This window comes from Zophobas morio, unplaced genomic scaffold, assembly GCF_036711695.1.
Source record: "Zophobas morio isolate AGI-343-1 ecotype UQ-CSIRO unplaced genomic scaffold, CSIRO_AGI_Zmor_V1 ptg000012l, whole genome shotgun sequence".
Lineage (NCBI taxonomy): Eukaryota > Metazoa > Arthropoda > Insecta > Coleoptera > Tenebrionidae > Zophobas > Zophobas morio.
Genome location: NW_026972117.1, coordinates 6,850,382 through 6,868,204, shown reverse-complemented (window position 1 = coordinate 6,868,204; position 17,823 = coordinate 6,850,382). Strand labels below are relative to the sequence as shown.

The window sequence follows — 17,823 nt, the reverse complement described above, 5'->3', positions numbered from 1 at the left end:
ACGTTCAAACCGAATATGTATTTTGAAAATTTTGGATAGGGACCACTGAATTTTTCAAATCACTACGTCGAGATTTTAATTCCGCAAATTCGTATGAATTTTTAAGCCATCTTTCCAAAAGCTCAATTTTTCAAAATTAGCTGGACATTTTTTGTCTTTCAACTACCAGAAGTTATTTTCTTTTAAAATCACTGTAACTTTTTCAGAATCGTCAAAAATAGAAATACGGCAATTTGTACGATTTTGAAAAAAAATGACTTTCAAACCGAATCATTTTAGTTTTGCGATTTTTTCCTGATAACCTCTATAAAGTCGAAAAATATTTTACACTTTGTTTTGTTTTTCTTAATATATACTTAGCCTTCTTTTCACAACAAAAAACTTCAGATTTGTTCAAAATGGTAAAATTTGTAGGCAAATATGGATGTTCCAATAGCGCTCCGCCTCTGGGTTGACAAGGAATAAAAAATTCGTCAGAATCGAGAGAGGGTGGGCGGGCGGTCTCTAATATTTTGCTTTTTTTTAATATACTTAGTTTTATTTTCCCAAAACGAAACTGAAATCATGTTTAAAATGTTATAAACGTAAATTTTTGTACAGAAATTTGAATTTTTACGTGCGAAACATTCACCTTTTTTCGTTTGATTAATCCCACTTTCAAAGAAAAAAATTTTTTTCTGAAATTACATTTGTTTAGCTTGTTTGAAACCCCATCTTAAAAGTAACTAGATTTAGATGCTGATAAAAATTCTATAGATGACAAAATTTTTTCGAAAAATTCGTCATTTTCACAGTGTCATTGCTGACCTTATTAGCGCAATACAAAATTTACTGCTACTGATATAAATAAAGTTTTCAGAGCATTCGGTTTTTCAACGAAAAGTAGCAAATCGAAAAATTGTAAAATTCGAAAGTTGGAAATTGGAAAAACTGAAAAATTCAAACTTGAAAACTCGAAAAATTGCAAATCGAAAACTGAAAACTTAAAACTTAAAACAAAAAAACTGAAAACTTAAAACTAAAAACTTTAAGAGATGCTTATCGTAGAACTGAAGAAATAATAAAAAACAAAAATTAAAAAAATTGCAAATTGAAAAATTGAAAAAAGGAAAAATTGAAAAAATTATAAAAATAAAAAAAAATAAATAATCGAAGCGAATCAAAAAATGGATGAAATGAAAGATTTAAGAAACTAAAAATTATTGCAAAATTAAAAACTCGAGAAATTTCTAATCGAAGAATTACAATATCCAAACACTGAAGAACCAAAAACTAAAAAAATTAAAATTATAAAATCGAATCGAATGTTTCAATTACATTGAAGAATCAAGTAATTGAAAAAATAAAGAAAATAAAAAGGCAAAACAAAAAATGGCAAATGGAAAAATCGCAAAATCTAAAAATTCAAAAATTCAAAAATTCAAAAGTTGAAAATTGAAAAATTGAACAATTCAAACTTAAAAACACTAAAAATTGCATTTGGAAAATCGGAAAACTGACAAATTAAAAATAAAAAATCAAAGAGATGCATATCGTAAAATTGAAGAAACAAAAAAAAGAAAAATTAAAAAATTTTAAATTAAAACTTCATCAAACGGATAAATTAAAAAAAATGTAAAAATAAAGAAAATGAAAAATCGACATGAAAAATTGCAAATGAAAAATTTGAACAAATGAAAGATTTAATAATCGAAAAATTCAAAAATTAAAAATTGAAAACGCGAGAAATTTCCAATCGAAAAATTACAATATCCAAAGACTGAAGAAACGAAAAACTGAAAACACTAAAATTGAAAAAATAAAAAATTATAAAATCAAAACAGTGAATAATCAAATAATTGAAATAATAAAAAAATAAACAACCGGAACACAAATTGGCAATCCGAAAAATCGAAAAATTAGAAAGTTGTAAAACTCGAAAAATCGCAGATCAAGCTGAAGCATCCATGCTGGAAAATCAAAAAACTGAAAACTTAAAAATAAAAACTTGAAGAAATGCATATCGTAGAATTGAGAAAACAAAAAAAAAAGAAAAATAAAAATTACAAATTGAAAATTGGAAAAATTGTAAAAAAAAAACAAAAATTTGAATAAAAGAAAGATATAGATTGAAAACTTGAGAAATTTATAACCGACAAATTGCAAGGCTATTTTGAAAACATTGTAACAATTTTCGAAAAAATGAATCCTAAGTAACTACTGGAGGAAGAAATCTACAAAAAAATCGGTAGGTGATTTTCGGGAAATTGTCGAAAATGTGTTGAGATTTTTGAAAGACGAAGATTGAAAAATTGTGCCTTTGGAACTCATTTCAGTACGTAACTTTTTGCATCTCCCACAAAAATTAGGTGGGAGATTCGAAGGCTGTGTGAGTGTTTTGCGGATTCGCCAACTTAGCTCTAAGTAATTTAAATTCCGATCTTTCATCCTTTCGAACTTCTCTCGTCGGCAACTAATTCTCTAGACACCGGACACAAATTTCAAAATTTTCTAAAAATTGTAAAAAGTGTCATACTTATTTTGTGATGGCGGCGATTTTGAAACAGTAGTAGGAATTTTCAAAGAAATGAAGCCGAAAATAACTACTAGAAGTCGAAATCTACAAACAAATCCTTTTATTTAATTTTCAAAAATGTTCCAAAGACGGTCGAAATTTTCGTAAATACCTAATGAATAATTTAATTTTTGGAAAAATTATCTATAAATTCGCAAAAAATTCTGAGACATACATCTCGACGGGCTAATTTGAACAATATGGTGTTTTGATCGTTCTGGATTAAAGTTTGTGAAAAATTTCTTAAAAAACCATATTTTATATCGGCTATTTTGATAAAATTGCAACAATTTTTGAAAATATGAATCCTAAAGAAATTTTTGGACGTCTAAATCTAAAAAAAATATGTAGGTGATTTTCGGAAAGTCGTCGAAAAATTGTCGAAATTTTTGATATCAAAAAATTGAAGAAACGAAAAATTGAAAAAAAAGAAAATCGAAACATTGAAGGAACCATCGAAAAACTGTAAAATTATAAACCTAAAAAATACAAACTTGAGAAGTCGAAGAACTGCAAACTGAAAAATTGAAACATCCACAGTTGGAAAATTGAACAACTGAAAAATGAAAGTCAAAAAAACTGCGGGAGTCTTATTTACGTCACTGGTTTTTACTTTGTAGAATTATCAGACACCACGTCCAAAAAATTCACGTGAAATTTGTGAGTGTAGTTAACAAGTAGTTTAATAAAAATCCCCACTCAGAAATTTTAAAATTTTATTTTTTAAACTTTGTCCATCTACTATAAACATTATTATAAAATAGTTAAAAAATTAGTACGTCACCGTTTTGGCAACAACATTTTTGTTAACACTGATTTAACTCAGCTCTAGCAGAATAAGGATATCTAGTCCAGTTTTACACAATCAAATTAGCTTTAGTATACCTAGATTAGTCACTAGATATCCATTGATATTTTCATATGATATTCCTAACACCAACCATCACTTTCATTGTCCTCTTTTAAATTTTTTCAAATTAATTGCAAATCCAGGAACTAAAGAAACAAAAAAAAGGAAAATTGAAGAACTGAAAAAGCAAGTCAAAAATTATTGGGCTGCACTTCAAGGGTGAGGGAAGTTCTGTTGAAATAAACTTCGACCAATTTCATTTTTTTTTTATTGTAACTTAAAGCTATTCTTACATACAAAAATATAGTTAAATTGTAAATTTAAAGAAGTTTATCACGTTCTGGGGCGTATTCGGCGCATCTTGATGGATCCGTGGGGTAGTACTCCTGACACTTGGCCATTAATCTTCTCAATCCCTGAATATACTTCCCCTTCGTTACGTCGTTCATCACGAAGTTGCAAGGGCCGTTACCGATTGCCATTTGTGAATAAACGCCTCTAGCCCTCGAGTAATTTGCGTTTAGCAGGTGACCTATAATTTCTATTAAATTATCGGTAATGTCTACAGGGAGGGTGAGTGTCTTGAGTTTTTTCAGCAGGGGTATAAGGTAGTCTTGGGTTTGAGTGTAGGTGGCCCGAGCTTGTTTTGCTCTTATCCCTTGTCTTTCTTCGGCTGGGCGACTTTGTAGTTGTTCGTGCCACAAGTGCAGAATGAATTGGATAAACTGCACTATTACCTCCACGTCACGTTCTCGGTCCCCTTTTCCCATATCCTTCGCCATTTGCCTCAGCTCGTCATACGTTACAGACACTAGCTCGTAGGGGTAAGCCTGGTCTTCCTGCTCCATGGCTTGGAAACCGTTCCTGGAACCTTCGTTGATTTCGGATTCCTGTGGCGGGTTTATTCGGCGACGTCTGAAGGCGTCGATTTCGGATTCTCCAAATAAAAATGTCCATTCAAAGCGACTACGTAAATGCGGTACTGCTTTGCGACGGGGGAGGATGCATTTCGGAGTCGGATTTACCACGTTTTGGAAATTGAATGGAATTCTGGGTGTCCATGTTGCCGCTTCTAAATCTCTGGAGATAGGATTTTTTCTTATGGACAAAACCATCCATTTCTTCCAATACACAATACCTACACACTCGATTAATTTTCAAAAATTAGACTTGTTTCTCGAAAAGAGCTTCGTCGAGTACGAGAGATGATTTTTCAATACCGGAAAATAATGGCAGTGGTGGTATTTATGCACCCTCTCCCACCCCTACTAAAATGAAATTTCTGTGGAAAGTACTTGTGGTACCAGGTGTATTCCGTGTTAATTACTTTATGGCTAGTTAATTTATTCCGCCCCTAATAACGACCCACTCTTTAAAATCTGTTTACCTACCCTCATCAGTACAGCACAAGAAGATTAACAAAATTCTAAGAAGAAGCGAAACCCGGTGCCTTTAATTTTTGTTTGTCAATTTTGGTGACCTCCAGCCATTTTGTTTTTATCAAAGGTTGAATGTTGATATAAATAATTTGTCTGTCATTCATGTCGGGAAAATTGGTCGCACGTAAAATTCAGCGCAATGTATTTTGTTTACATACAATTAAATTTTTTATATTTTGATTCTAAAGTCACAATGAATTTATAAAATACTTAATACTACTTTTTAAGTAAAAAAAAGGACAAGATGAGCAAATCGAGTCCTCATTGATCAATAAAAATTAATGGGAATAGGACATTCATGTCACTGTCATTTTTTTTTTTTGTTTAAATTACTTGCACTACGCTGGACACAAATTTCAAAAGACATCAAATTATACTGACTTTTAAACTGTAAAATTTTCTAACATGTCGACAAAATAAATTCAAAGAACCAAAATTAGTTTTTATGTGACAGAAACTTGCCATATAACATATAGTTACACCTAACAAGGTTTCTATGTGTAGTAATATATTTAGTACTAAGGTTAATACTGAATAAACAGTCTGGTATAGCTGAGTTTTTTTTGATGGAACAACAATTTCACTATTTAACCAAAATCTTTCTTTAACCAAAAGTCAAAAACCAAAATTGTGAATTATGATATTTCACATATTAAAGGACAAATTTAAAGTCTCTATATATTAATTCAACAATCATTACCACAACAATTCAAATGACAGATTAAAAAAAATCACTGCCTCAGATTTGTTCACAATTTTATTTTGTACAGATATTTAACAAGAAGCTAAATTCACTAAACGACTAAATCCATGGTATATAATTTTTCGTTTTTTGTATTTCCAGGAGAGTTTCCATTATGTATTTACTCATACTCAAAACTAGACATGGTAATATGCAGTACGAAGGTTATTACTGAATAAACAGTCTGGTGCAGCTGAAATTGTTTTTTGAAAAGGTAGAATCAACCAAGTTACTTACGAAATTACCCCGATCAAAAATCTGAAATTCAGAGTGATAATATCAGAACTGGACAACACCATGTTACGTTGGCTTTGCTGCAAAAGTAGTAGAAGAAGTTTCCGATTTTTTGTGTTCCATAAATCCCAAGGGATGTTAACCGCAGAATAAAAAATACGTTCAGACTAGAAAAATAATCCATTAAAAGTGTGTAAATCTCAAAAAAAAATTTTACCTCATCTTCGACAACTTGCTCAAGTAGACAGAATGCCACAATTATAAAAACTGTTGTAATTACCAGGATTAAAACACTCACTATAATTGTGTAAGTTTTCTACAAAAAAAAAGCATCACTGCCGACTATGAAACACAACAATAAAACTTACAGGGACAAGAATAACAGCTACAATAAATAATACACCGCTACCACTAAAAAAAAACTTTTGTAATAAAGAAAATTGTTAATATGATCTAAAAATCTGAATTACGTTTTTAATATAGTCATCCGAATTTTTTACTCCACTTACTGAATTAAATTTTGATGATATCCACATTCACAGGTGGTCCGATTGTTAACAAAAACTTGATAAATTTGACCAAAGAACTTTTCAAATTCTTCATTATTACTATTATTAACTACTAAATATGAACTACTTATTATTCAACAACCACGATCACGTCTTTGCTAATTCAAAGTTTGAAAGTCTGCTCAGAATTTGAAGTTCACTAAACGAGTATTGATATCTATCTAATAATAACACCTAAGCTTTAACGATTATTACAGTTCTTGATACATTAGTTTGGAGAATTGATATTTTCTTCATTATTATTTATTATATTACGGCAATTGTTATCACATTTGCAATGTCTGGCTTATCATGAAAAAAATTAAGATATTAATTAATTAAGTCCATTGCATTGTAGAATATTGCGAATATCATTTAAATAATTAATAATAATTGTCTGGGACTGTAATTTGTTCCAAGAATATAACAACAATTACGTTATACTATAAACATTATTGCAAAAAAATAATCATAACTTTTGTATCCATCAAAGACAAATTTCAAGAAAGCCTGAAATCTACTCTTTTACCTGGCTTTCAGGTGTACATCATTACCTTTAGTGGCTTTAACGAGTATTCGTCAGTCATAAACCCAATATTATTATAGTGAACCAAGACCTATTAGGTTATATGGCCATCATAAAAGTAGTTGACCGCAAATAAATACCTCCTTTGTGTGGTTCGCACTAAGCTTACCGGTTGGCAATAAATCATCTTCTAAACATTTCTTGCTCATATTTAACAGGACCGGCTTTCAAAGCGAGTGGTTATTTCGGAACCCTCAGCGGCTTCAGGTAGTAAAGAAATAGTGGAGTGATGGATTTTCATATTTAGTGAAAGCCGCCCCTGAACGAAACCACAAGAGCCGGTCGAGCTGCAGTGGACACGTTATTTACGACCCTAAAACCTTTTCTATTGTAAACAACTTAACTTCGACACAATGGGATGATTTTATGATGGCCATATAACCTTATAACTCTTGGTTCACTATAGTAGTACTTGGAATTGTACGTTGAAGCCGACTTGTTCATCTTATCCTTAGCTGAACCGTAAATATGTTTACATTACAATGATCGAGGGTAAACTAAAGAAACTTTGATGGGGTTGTTTTGCCAACCTCCTAATTTCATATTTTCGTTTATAGCTTGTAAAGTACGGAAAATGTTTCTGTTATGTTTATTTTTAATTCGGCAAATTATATCTGAAATTCCTGTTTATTTGAAATTTTACATGTATTAGAGTTTTCTCGACGTTTCGTAAATCTTAAGATATGAAAAAGTAGTTCTTCCGTTTCGTCTATCTGTTCTCTGTGTTCCACTGACGTTTTTGTTACCTTCAAACTAGTGATTTAACAATCGTGAAATTTTAGATATTATGTGGATTATAAAGCCCTAACCATAATTTATCTGACTGTTCCCGCCAAAAATTTGATGACGTCATATCATTTGTTGACCACTTTCGTGTACATCTCGACCCTCAGAAGTTATTTTTGGCTTCAACATAATAATTCGAGTACGCGAGTGTTCGTATCGTGCTCTGGTTTACTAGTGTTTTTGTGAGTTTATAGGCTCAATTAAATCCAAGGAACTGCTGAATTCCTCTTTAGGTTTGGCAACCAACCAGAGAGACAAATTTTCAAATTCCTATTGCATACTTGGTAAGATCTTTCCTTATTACTGCGTTAAATTTTAAAGTTCTTAATCTTTTTCGGCCCCTTATCAACTGCATTGTCGGTTCTTTTCTGCTTTTTTTTCTTTTTTTTATGGCCAGCGGCCGGTCTTCGCTTGTGTAGGCGGCTCGCTGACCCACTAAAAACAAATCTTTTAAGTCCAAACATTCTGTTTTCTTTTTCCCTAATACTTCAGCAATATCATGCTGCCCATTTGTGGAAAGTGCCATGCGGCCATCAAAAGCGGTCGGCTGGTTTCACTGTGTTACCTAACTTGTTCCGGCACATGCGGTAAGCAGTATCATTATAAATGTGCTGATGTTCCGGAAAGTCTGCACGAGCATCTTCAATCTGTTCCTGGCCTAAACTGGAAATGTCCGGAATGTGCCAAAAAGTGTTTCTGCCTTGACTCGGATTAATTTGACGAATTAGTCGGCAATTTAAAAGATATATTTTCGAATTTAAAAACGGAGTTAATTGAGAGCGCTGAGCGTCAGATAAAGGATACACTTCCGGAATGTAAACTATCTGTACCTTCTTTTTCTGCAATTTTAAAAAATAAAACAAAGCCAGCAATAGTTATTCAGCCAAAAAATCCAGAACAAGCTTTCAACAAAACTAAATCCGACATTGCATCCAACATAGACCCTCTCAACGCGATTTGGTCCTCTCCAATAAATTTAGTTTTAGCCTTGCCGACATCTTTGTTCTGTCGGATATTTCCCGTCTCCGGGGACACTCGTTGAAATTATACCATGAAAATTATAAAACTAAATGGCGTCAAAATTTTCTGACCAATCGAGTCTTCCAGATCTGGAACGGCTTAGCCGTAGAAATCGTTGAAGCAACTACAACTGCTTCCTTTAAAAACAAACTGGGTATATATTTGTACCAGTCATCTTAACACCCATCTGACACCGGAACTCTTCCTATGTGGGAAGCAGTAATAAATTGTAGTTGCTGGAAAATTGTTTTCGGCGGATGGGCATAATAGGCTCTGCCTCTGCCCAACGTTTTCAATAATAATAATAATAATAATAATAATAATTCAGGTGAAAAATCCTATTAAGTAATTAAAGTGTGGGAAATTTTTGAATTTCTAAAAAATTTGACGTTCAAACCGAATATGTATTTTGAAAATTTTGACTAGGAAACACAAACACACTAAGTTTTTCAAATCACTACATCGAGATCTAAATTCCGCAAATGTTTATGGATGTTTAAGCCATATTTCTAAAAGCTGAATTTTTCAATATCCACCTTGTGAAATTTTTTGCCATTTTTGGACCACCTTTGAAAATTAGCTAGACATTTTTTTGTCTTTCGACTACCAGAAGTTATTTTCTATTAAAATCACTGTAACTTTTTCAGAATCGTCAAAGATCGAAATACGGCAATTTGTACGATTTTAAGAAAAAATGACTTTCAAACCGAATCATTTTAGTTTTGCGATTTTTTCCTGATAACCTCTATAAAGTCGAAAAATATTTTGCACTTTGTTTTGTTTTTCTTAATATATACTTAGCCTTCTTTTCACAACAAAAAACTTCAGATTTGTTCAAAATGGTAAAATTTGTAGGCAAATATGGATGTTGCAATAGCGCTCCGCCTCTGGGTTGACAAGGAATAAAAAATTCGTCAGAATCGAGAGAGGGTGGGCGGGCGGTCTCTAATATTTTGCTTTTTTTTTAATATACTTAGTTTTATTTTCCCAAAAAGAAACTGAAATCATGTTTAAAATGTTATAAACGTAAATTTTTTTACAGAAATTTGGATTTTTACGCACGAAAAATTCACCTCTTTTCGTTTGATTAAGGTCACTTTCAACGAAAAAAAAATTTTCTGAAATTACATTTGTTTAGCTGGTTTGAAACCCCATCTTAAGAGTAACTAGATTTAGATGTTGATAAAAATTCTATAGATGACAAAATTTTTTCGAAAAATTCGTCATTGTTACAGTGTCATTACTGACCTTATTAGCGCAATACAAAATTTACTGCTACCGATATAAATAAAGTTTTCAGAGCATTCGGTTTTTCAACGAAAAGTAGCAAATGGAAAAATTTAAAAATTTGAAAGTTGGAAATTGGAAAAATTGAAAAATTCAAACTTGAAAGTCGAAAAATTGCAAATCGAAAATTGAAAACTTAAAACTAAAAACTTGAAGAGATGCGTATCGTAGAACTAAAGAAATAAAAAAAACAAAAATTAAAAAAATTGCAAAATGAAAAATTGAAAAAAGGAGAAATTGAAAAAATTGTAAAAATAAAAAAAAAATAAAAAACCGAAACGGAAAATTGCAAATCAAAAATTGGATTAAATGATAGATTTAAGAAACTAAAAATTATTGAAAAACTAAAAACTCGAGAAATTTCTAATCGAAAAATTACAATATCCAAACACTGAAGAACCAAAAACTGAAAAAATTAAAATTATAAAATCGAATCGAATGTTTCGATTACATTGAAGAATCAAGTAATTGAAAAAATAAAGAAAATAAAGAGGCAAAACAAAAAATGGCAAATGGAAAAATTGCAAAATCTAAAAATTCAAAAATTCAAAAGATGGAAAACTGAAAAATTGAACAATTCAAACTTAAAAACACTAAAAATTGCAAATCGAAAAATGGAACATACATATTGAAAAATCGGAAAACTGACAAATTAAACATAAAAAATCAAAGAGATGCATATCGTAAAATTGAAGAAACAAAAAAAAAAGAAAAAATAAAAAATTTCAAATTGAAAAACTAAAAAACGGAAAAATTAAAAAATTGTAAAAATAAAGAAAATGAAAAATCGACGTTAAAAATTGCAAATTAAAAATTTGAATAAATGAAAGATTTAAGAATGGAAAAATTCAAATATTAAAAATTGAAAACGCGAGAAATTTCCAATCGAACAATTACAATAATATCCAAAAACTGAAGAAACGTAAAACTGAAAAAATAAAAAATTATAAAATCGAAACATTTAAGAATCAAATAATTGAAAAAATAAAAAGCCGGAACAAAAAGTGGCAAATCGAAAAATTCGTAAGTTGGAAAATGGGAAAATTGAAAAATGAAAACTCGAAAAATCGCAGATCGAAGCTGAAGCATCCATGCTGGAAAATCAAAAAAATGAAAACTTAAAAATAGAAACTTTAAGAAATGCATATCGTAGAATTTAGAAAACAAAAAAAAGAAAAATTAAAAATTGCAAATTGAAAAAATGAAAAAATTGCAAAAAAAATCAAAAATTTGAATAAATGAAAGATTTAAGATTGAAAACTCGAGAAATTTATAACCGAAAAATTGCAAGGCTATATTGAAAATATTGTAATAATTTTCGAAAAAATGAATCCTAAAGTAACTAGTGGAGGTAGAAATCTACAAAAAAATCGGTAGGTGATTTTTGGGAAATCGTCGAAACATTGTTGAAATTTTTGAAAGACGAAATTTGAAAAATTGTGCCTTTGCATCTCATTTTAGTACGTAACTTTTTGCAGGACGCAACCGTCACTCTAATCACAAAAATTAGGCCGGAGATTCGAAGGCTGTGTGAGTGTTTTGCGGATTCGCCAACTTTGCTGTAAGTAATTTAAATTCCGATCTTTCATCCTTTCGAATTTCTCTCGTCGGCAACTAATTCTCTAGACACCGGACACAAATTTCAAAATTTTCTAAAAATTGTAAAAAGTGCCATACTTATTTTGTGTTGGCGGCGATTTTGAAACAAATAGTAGGAATTTTCAAAGAAATGAAGCCGAAAATAACTACTAGAAGTCGAAATCTACAAACAAATCCTTTTATTTAATTTTCGAAAATGTTCCAAAGACGGTCGAAATTTTCGTAAGTACCTAATGAATAATTTAATTTTTGGAAAAATTATCTACAAATTCGCAAAAAATTCTGAGACATACATCTCGACGGGCTAATTTGAACAATATGGTGTTTTGATCGTTCTGGATTAAAGTTTGTGAAATTTTCTTAAAAATCACTATTTTATATCGGCTCTTTTCAAAAAATTGTAACAATTTTTGAAAAAATGAACCCTAAAGTAATTTTTGGAGGTCTAAATCTAAAAAAATCTGTAGGTGATTTTCGGAAAGTCGTCGAAAAATTGTCGAAATTTTTGATATCCAAAAATTGAAGAACGAAAATTTGAAAAAATAGAAAATCGAAACATTGAAGAACCATCGAAAAATTGTAAAATTATAAACCTAAAAAATACAAACTTGAGAAGTCGAAGAACTGCAAATTGAAAAAGTTGGAAAATTGAACAACTGAAAAATGAAAGTCAAAAAAGCTGCGGGAGTCTTATTTACGTCACTGGTTTTTACTTTGTAGAATTATCAGACACCACGTCTAAAAAATTCACGTGAAATTTGTGAGTGTAGTTAACAAGTAGTTTAATAAAAATCCCCACTCAGAGATTTTAAAATTTTATTTTTTAAACTTTGTTATCCACTATAAATATTACTGTAAAATAGTTAAAAAATTAGTACGTCACCGTTTTGGCAACAACATTTTTTTTAACACTGATTTAACTCAACTCCAGCAGAATTATGATATCGAGTCCAGTTTTACACAATCAAATTAGCTTTAGTATACCTAGATTAGTCACTAGATATCCATTGACATTTTCATATGATATTCCTAACACCTACCATCACTTTCACTGTCCTCTTATAAATTGTTTTTAAATCAATTCTAAATCCAGGAACTAAAGAAACAAAAAAAACGAAAATTGAAGAACGTAAAAAGCAAATCAAAAATTATTGGGCTGCACTTCAGGGGTGAGGGAAGTTCCTTTGAAATAAACTTCGACCAATTTATTTATTTTTTTTATTGTAAATTAAAGCTTTCTTACATACAAAATATAGTTAAATTGTAAGTTTAAAGAAGCTGATCACGTTCTGGGGCGTATTCGGCACATCTTGATGGATCCGTGGGGTAGAACTCTTGAGACTTGGCCATTAACCTCTCCAATCCCTGAATAAACTTCCTCTTCCTTTCGTCCTTCAACACGATGGGCCAAGGGTCGTGAAGGATTGCCATTCGTACATAAACGTCTCTAGCCCTCGAGTAATTTGCGTTTAGCAGGTGACCTACTATTTCCTTTAAACTATCGGAAATATCTTCTAGAACGTTGAATGCCTTGAGTTGGCTGAGCAGGGGTTTAAGGTAGTCTTGGGTTTGAGTGTAGATGGAACGAACATATAATGCTTTGAACCCTTCTCTTTCTTCGGCTGGGCAACTTTGTAGTTGTTCGTGCCACAACTGCAGTATAAATTCGATGAACTGCACAGTCACCTCCATGTCATGTTCCCGTTCGTCTTTTCCCATATCCTTCGCCATTTCCCTCAGCTCGTCGTACTTTGCAGACACCATTTCTTCAAAGTTTGCGGGTTTTTCCCACGATAATTGTGGCTCGTCGGGGTAAGCCTGTTCCATCTCTTCCAGGGTTTCTTGGGAATTGTCGAAGGCTTCGATATCGGCGTATCCGTTTACTAATATCCATTCAAAGCGATTACGTAAACACGATATTATGTTGCGTCGGGGGAAGAGACTGAGGCGTTCCATTCCGTAGTTGGATTTACCACGTTTTGGAACTTGAATGGAATTCCGGGTGTCCATGTTGCCGCTGCTATATCTTTGGAGATAGGATTTTTTCTTATGCACAAAACCATCCATTTCTTCCAATACACAATACCCACAAATTCGATTAATTTTCAAAAATTAGACTTATTTCTCGAAAAGATCTTCGTCGAGCACGGGAGACGATTTTTCAATACCTGAAAATATTGGCAGTGGTGGTATTTATGCACCTTCTCCCACCCCTTCTAAAAGGATATTTCTGTTTTGAGCCTATGGGCGGATCATTTTTGCCGGTCGTTTACGAGGGAGGCGGTCCAAATCCTCCAAGGGCAGAATTTGTAGGTAGGCTCAAACTTGATCTTTCGCTTGTCAATTTTTTTGACCTCCAGCCATTTTCTTGGTGTGTTTTGACGCGGCAATTTTAATTGTTGATTTTTATCAAAGGTTGAATGTTGACATAAATAATTAGTCTGTCATGCATGTCGGGAAAATTGGTCGCACGTAAAATTCAGCGCAATGTATTTTGTTTACATACAATAAAATTTTTTATATTTTGATTCTTAAGTCACAATAAATTTATAAAATAGTTAATACTGCTTTTTAAGTAAGAAAAAGAACAAGATGAGCAAATCAAGTCCTCATTGATCAATAAAAATTAAAGGGAATAGGACATTCACGCCACTGTCATTTGTTTTGTTTTTTTTTGTTTAAATTACTTGCACTACGCTGGACAAAAATTTCAAAAGACGTTAAATTATATTGACTTTTAAACTGTCAATTTTTCTAGCATGTTGACAAAATAAATTCAAAGTACAAAAATTAGTTTTTATTCTATTTTAGAACCATAATCTTATTTATAAGCACCCAAATGCGGGCTTAAATTGGCCTTTTTAGCACAAATCTGTCAAAAATTGCTAAGCAACAATTGATTGTTCATTTACACTAATCAATTAATTATTCAAACAGGCTTCGATATTCAACGTTTTTCTTAAGTTGGAAAAATAATATTTTATCAAATCATTACCTGACCGACTTCAAATTCTTCTAAACTTTCGTTTGAATAAAGGTTTTCCGCTTCTTTAATTTACATTTTGAAAAACGAATTATCAAATAATCAACGTGGTATCCATAACAACATCAAAATAATAGCCAGCTATTATTTTTATGTTGTTAAAATTAAAATTCGCATCGGCACAATTCACACAGTCTTGCCGAAAATATTCAATATTTCGTTAAAAATAGTTTAGAAACTAAAATAGAATAAAACGTTGTATGTACCACGTGCATAATTGTCGATTGTGGCACTCGGGAAATTAAAAGCCCTCCTTCGTCGGGCTTTAAACATTCCCTCGTGCCACAATCTCCTTGATTATGCCCTTTATACATAAATAACTATTATGTGACAGAAACTTGTCACATAAGATATAATAGTTACACCCAACAATGTTTTTCTGTGTAGTAATATATTTAGTACTAAGGTTAATACTGAATCACAATCTGGTATAACTGATTTTTTTTGATAAAACAACAATTTCACTATTTAAGCAAAATCTTTCTTTAACCAAAAGTCAAAAACCAAAATTGTGAATTATGACATATCACATATTAAGAGAAAAACTTAAAGCTTCTATATAGTAATTCAACAATCATTACCACAATAATAAAAATGATTAAAAAAAATCACTGCCTCAGATTTTTTCACAATTTTATTTTTTAAATATAGCAGTATTTAACAAGAAGCTAAATTCACTAAACGACTAAATCCATGGTATATAATTTTTCGTTTTTTGTATTTCCAGGAGAGTTTCCATTACGTATTTACTCATACTCAAAACTGCTGGTCATGGTAATATTTAGTACGAAAGTTATTACTGAATAGACAGTCTGGTACAGCTGAAATTTTTTTTGAAAAAGTACAATCAACCAAGTTACTTACAAAATTACTCCGATCAAAAATCTGAAATTCAGGGTGATGATATCAGAACTGGACAACACCATGTTACGTTGGCTTTGCTGCAAAAGTAGTAGAAGAAGTTTCCGATTTTTTGTGTTCCATAAATCCCAAGGGTTGTTAACAGCCGAATAAAAAATACGTCAGACTAGAAAAATAACCCATTAAAAGTGTGTAAATCTCAAAAAAAAATTTACCTCGTCTTCGACCACTTGTCCAAGTAGACAGAATGCCACAATTATGAAAACTGCTGTAATTACCAGGAATAAAACTGTCACCATAATTGCGTAAGTTTTCCATAAAAAAAGCATCACTGCCGACTATGAAACACAACAATAAAACTTACGTCTACAATAATAACAGCACACCGCTACCACCAAAATAAAACATTTTGTAATAAAGAAAATTGTTAATATGATCAAAAATCTGAATTATGTTTTTAGTATAGTCATCCGAATTTTTTACACTACTTACTGAATTAAATTTTGATGACATCCACATTCACAGGTGGTCCGATTGTTAACAAAAACTTGATAAATTTGACCAAAAAACTTTTCAAATTCTTCATTATTACTATTATTAACTACCAAATATGAACTACTTATTATTCAACAACCACTATCACGTTTTTGCTAATTCAAAAATTGAAAGTCTGCTCAGAATTTGAAGTTCACTAAACGAGTACTGATATCTTTCTAATAATAACACCTAAGCTGTAACGATTATTATAGTTCTCGATACATTAGTTTGGAGAATTGATGTTTTCTTCATTATTATATATTATATTACGGCAATTGTTATCACATTTGCAATGTCTGGCTTATCATGAAAAAAATTAACATATTAATTTATTAAGTCCATTGTATTGTAGAATATTGCGAGTATCATTTAAACAATTAATAATAATTGTCTGGAACTGTAATATGTTCCACGAATATAACAACAATTACGTTATACTATAAGCATTATTGCAAAAAATAATCCTAATTTTTATTGCCATCAAAGTAAAATTTCAAGAAAGCTTGAAATTTAATCTTTTACCTGGCTTTCAGGATTCTACGACAACTGGTCGCAAACAATTGATCGCGCGACAATTGATCGCAAGCAACTCGTCGCAGCACAATTGGTCGCACGCGACAATTGATCGCGGCGACAATTGATTGCAGCGACAATTGATCGCACGTAAATTGATCGCAGCGACAATAGATCGTAGGTAAATTTATCGCAGCGTCAATTGATCGCAAGGTAAAATTCATCAGGAAGTATTTTCTTTTATTAAAACTAAATATTTTGTATTCTGAATTTTAAGTTGCAATCAATTTAGCAACCAGGTAAGGTGTAAATATCGAATTAAAAACAATTTGAATATAGATAAGTGACGAAGTTTGTAGTTGCACTTTAAAAATTAAAAAATACGAGCGTAAACACCTTGTTACATAAGATTTTTTATTAATAAATTGTCATTTTGGTTATTTTTCTTTAACAGATTGTTTCTATTTATCTCGTTGCTTATTTTACCTATTATATTATAGGAACTACCTTCATTATAATAAGTACTCAACATAAAAACAAGTGTTTATTGTTCTTAACTAGATTACAGTTATTTAAAAAATCATATTTTTAACAACCTTTAAATTTTAACACATTTTGATACAGAATTGCCTCTATTGTCTATTCTTGTCTTTATACATATCACCAAACAATAAAATTTATGAACTAATAGTACATCTAGAGTATCCATATGCAGCGAATGTAAATTCCACTGGACGGATATAATACTTATTTTAATCCCTTGTAAATTGCAACGGATCTTTTACAGGGTTTGAGAAAGGTTTACGTGTATTGTAAATATATATTGCAAAAATAAAAATAAATAAATAATTTTGTGTTACCGGGAAATCTAAGAAATGTAGGTACTTATGCAACTAAAAACTTATTTTTTAGTTATTATTATGTGACTAGTATTGTACTGAAGAAAAATTCAGTTGTACCATATGTGGGTGTAAAAAAATACATATACAGGGTTAGTCACGAGAAAATTATTTCTGAAAATTATTTTTACGCAACCCAAAATACGAATACCATGTACCACTTGATACTAACTGAATTTGAAATGAAATGCTTAATTCATGATTGCTTTGAGTTTGGCAATGTCATTTTGACAATTCTGGAAAAAGAGGTTACGCGAGTGTCCATGGTGGTACCGCAGCCAGTTGGAGATCTCCGCTGGCGCCGCTAATAAGTTTGTCAGGGCTT

The 17,823-nt window shown here is 31.2% G+C and overlaps 2 protein-coding genes across 2 annotated transcripts; both read right to left on the bottom strand.

Moving 5' to 3' along the window:
• Positions 1-3,724: 3,724 nt before the first annotated feature.
• On the bottom strand, positions 3,725-8,265 carry LOC135128164 (pre-mRNA-splicing factor 18-like). The gene is made up of 2 exons (XM_064055057.1): positions 8,021-8,265; positions 3,725-4,484 (listed from the first exon to the last, which is right to left on the bottom strand). The coding sequence occupies exons 1-2, from the start codon at positions 8,263-8,265 to the stop codon at positions 3,725-3,727; spliced, it is 1,005 nt and encodes a 334-aa protein (XP_063911127.1).
• A 4,649-nt stretch (positions 8,266-12,914) lies between these two features.
• On the bottom strand, positions 12,915-13,712 carry LOC135128163 (pre-mRNA-splicing factor 18-like). The gene has a single exon (XM_064055056.1). The coding sequence runs from the start codon at positions 13,710-13,712 to the stop codon at positions 12,915-12,917; it is 798 nt and encodes a 265-aa protein (XP_063911126.1).
• Between the last annotated feature and the right edge of the window lie 4,111 nt (positions 13,713-17,823).

What these genes read in the sequence shown, in the direction of transcription:
- LOC135128163 (XM_064055056.1), bottom strand. Translation starts at nt 13,712, where the DNA reads ATGGATGGTTTTGTGCATAAGAAAAAATCCTATCTCCAAAGATATAGC.
- LOC135128164 (XM_064055057.1), bottom strand. Translation starts at nt 8,265, where the DNA reads ATGGCACTTTCCACAAATGGGCAGCATGATATTGCTGAAGTATTAGGG. An exon ending in ATAAGGAAAGATCTTACCAA is followed by an intron (nt 4,485 to 8,020) that starts GTATGCAATAGG and finishes TCCTATCTCCAG; the next exon opens with AGATTTAGAAGCGGCAACAT.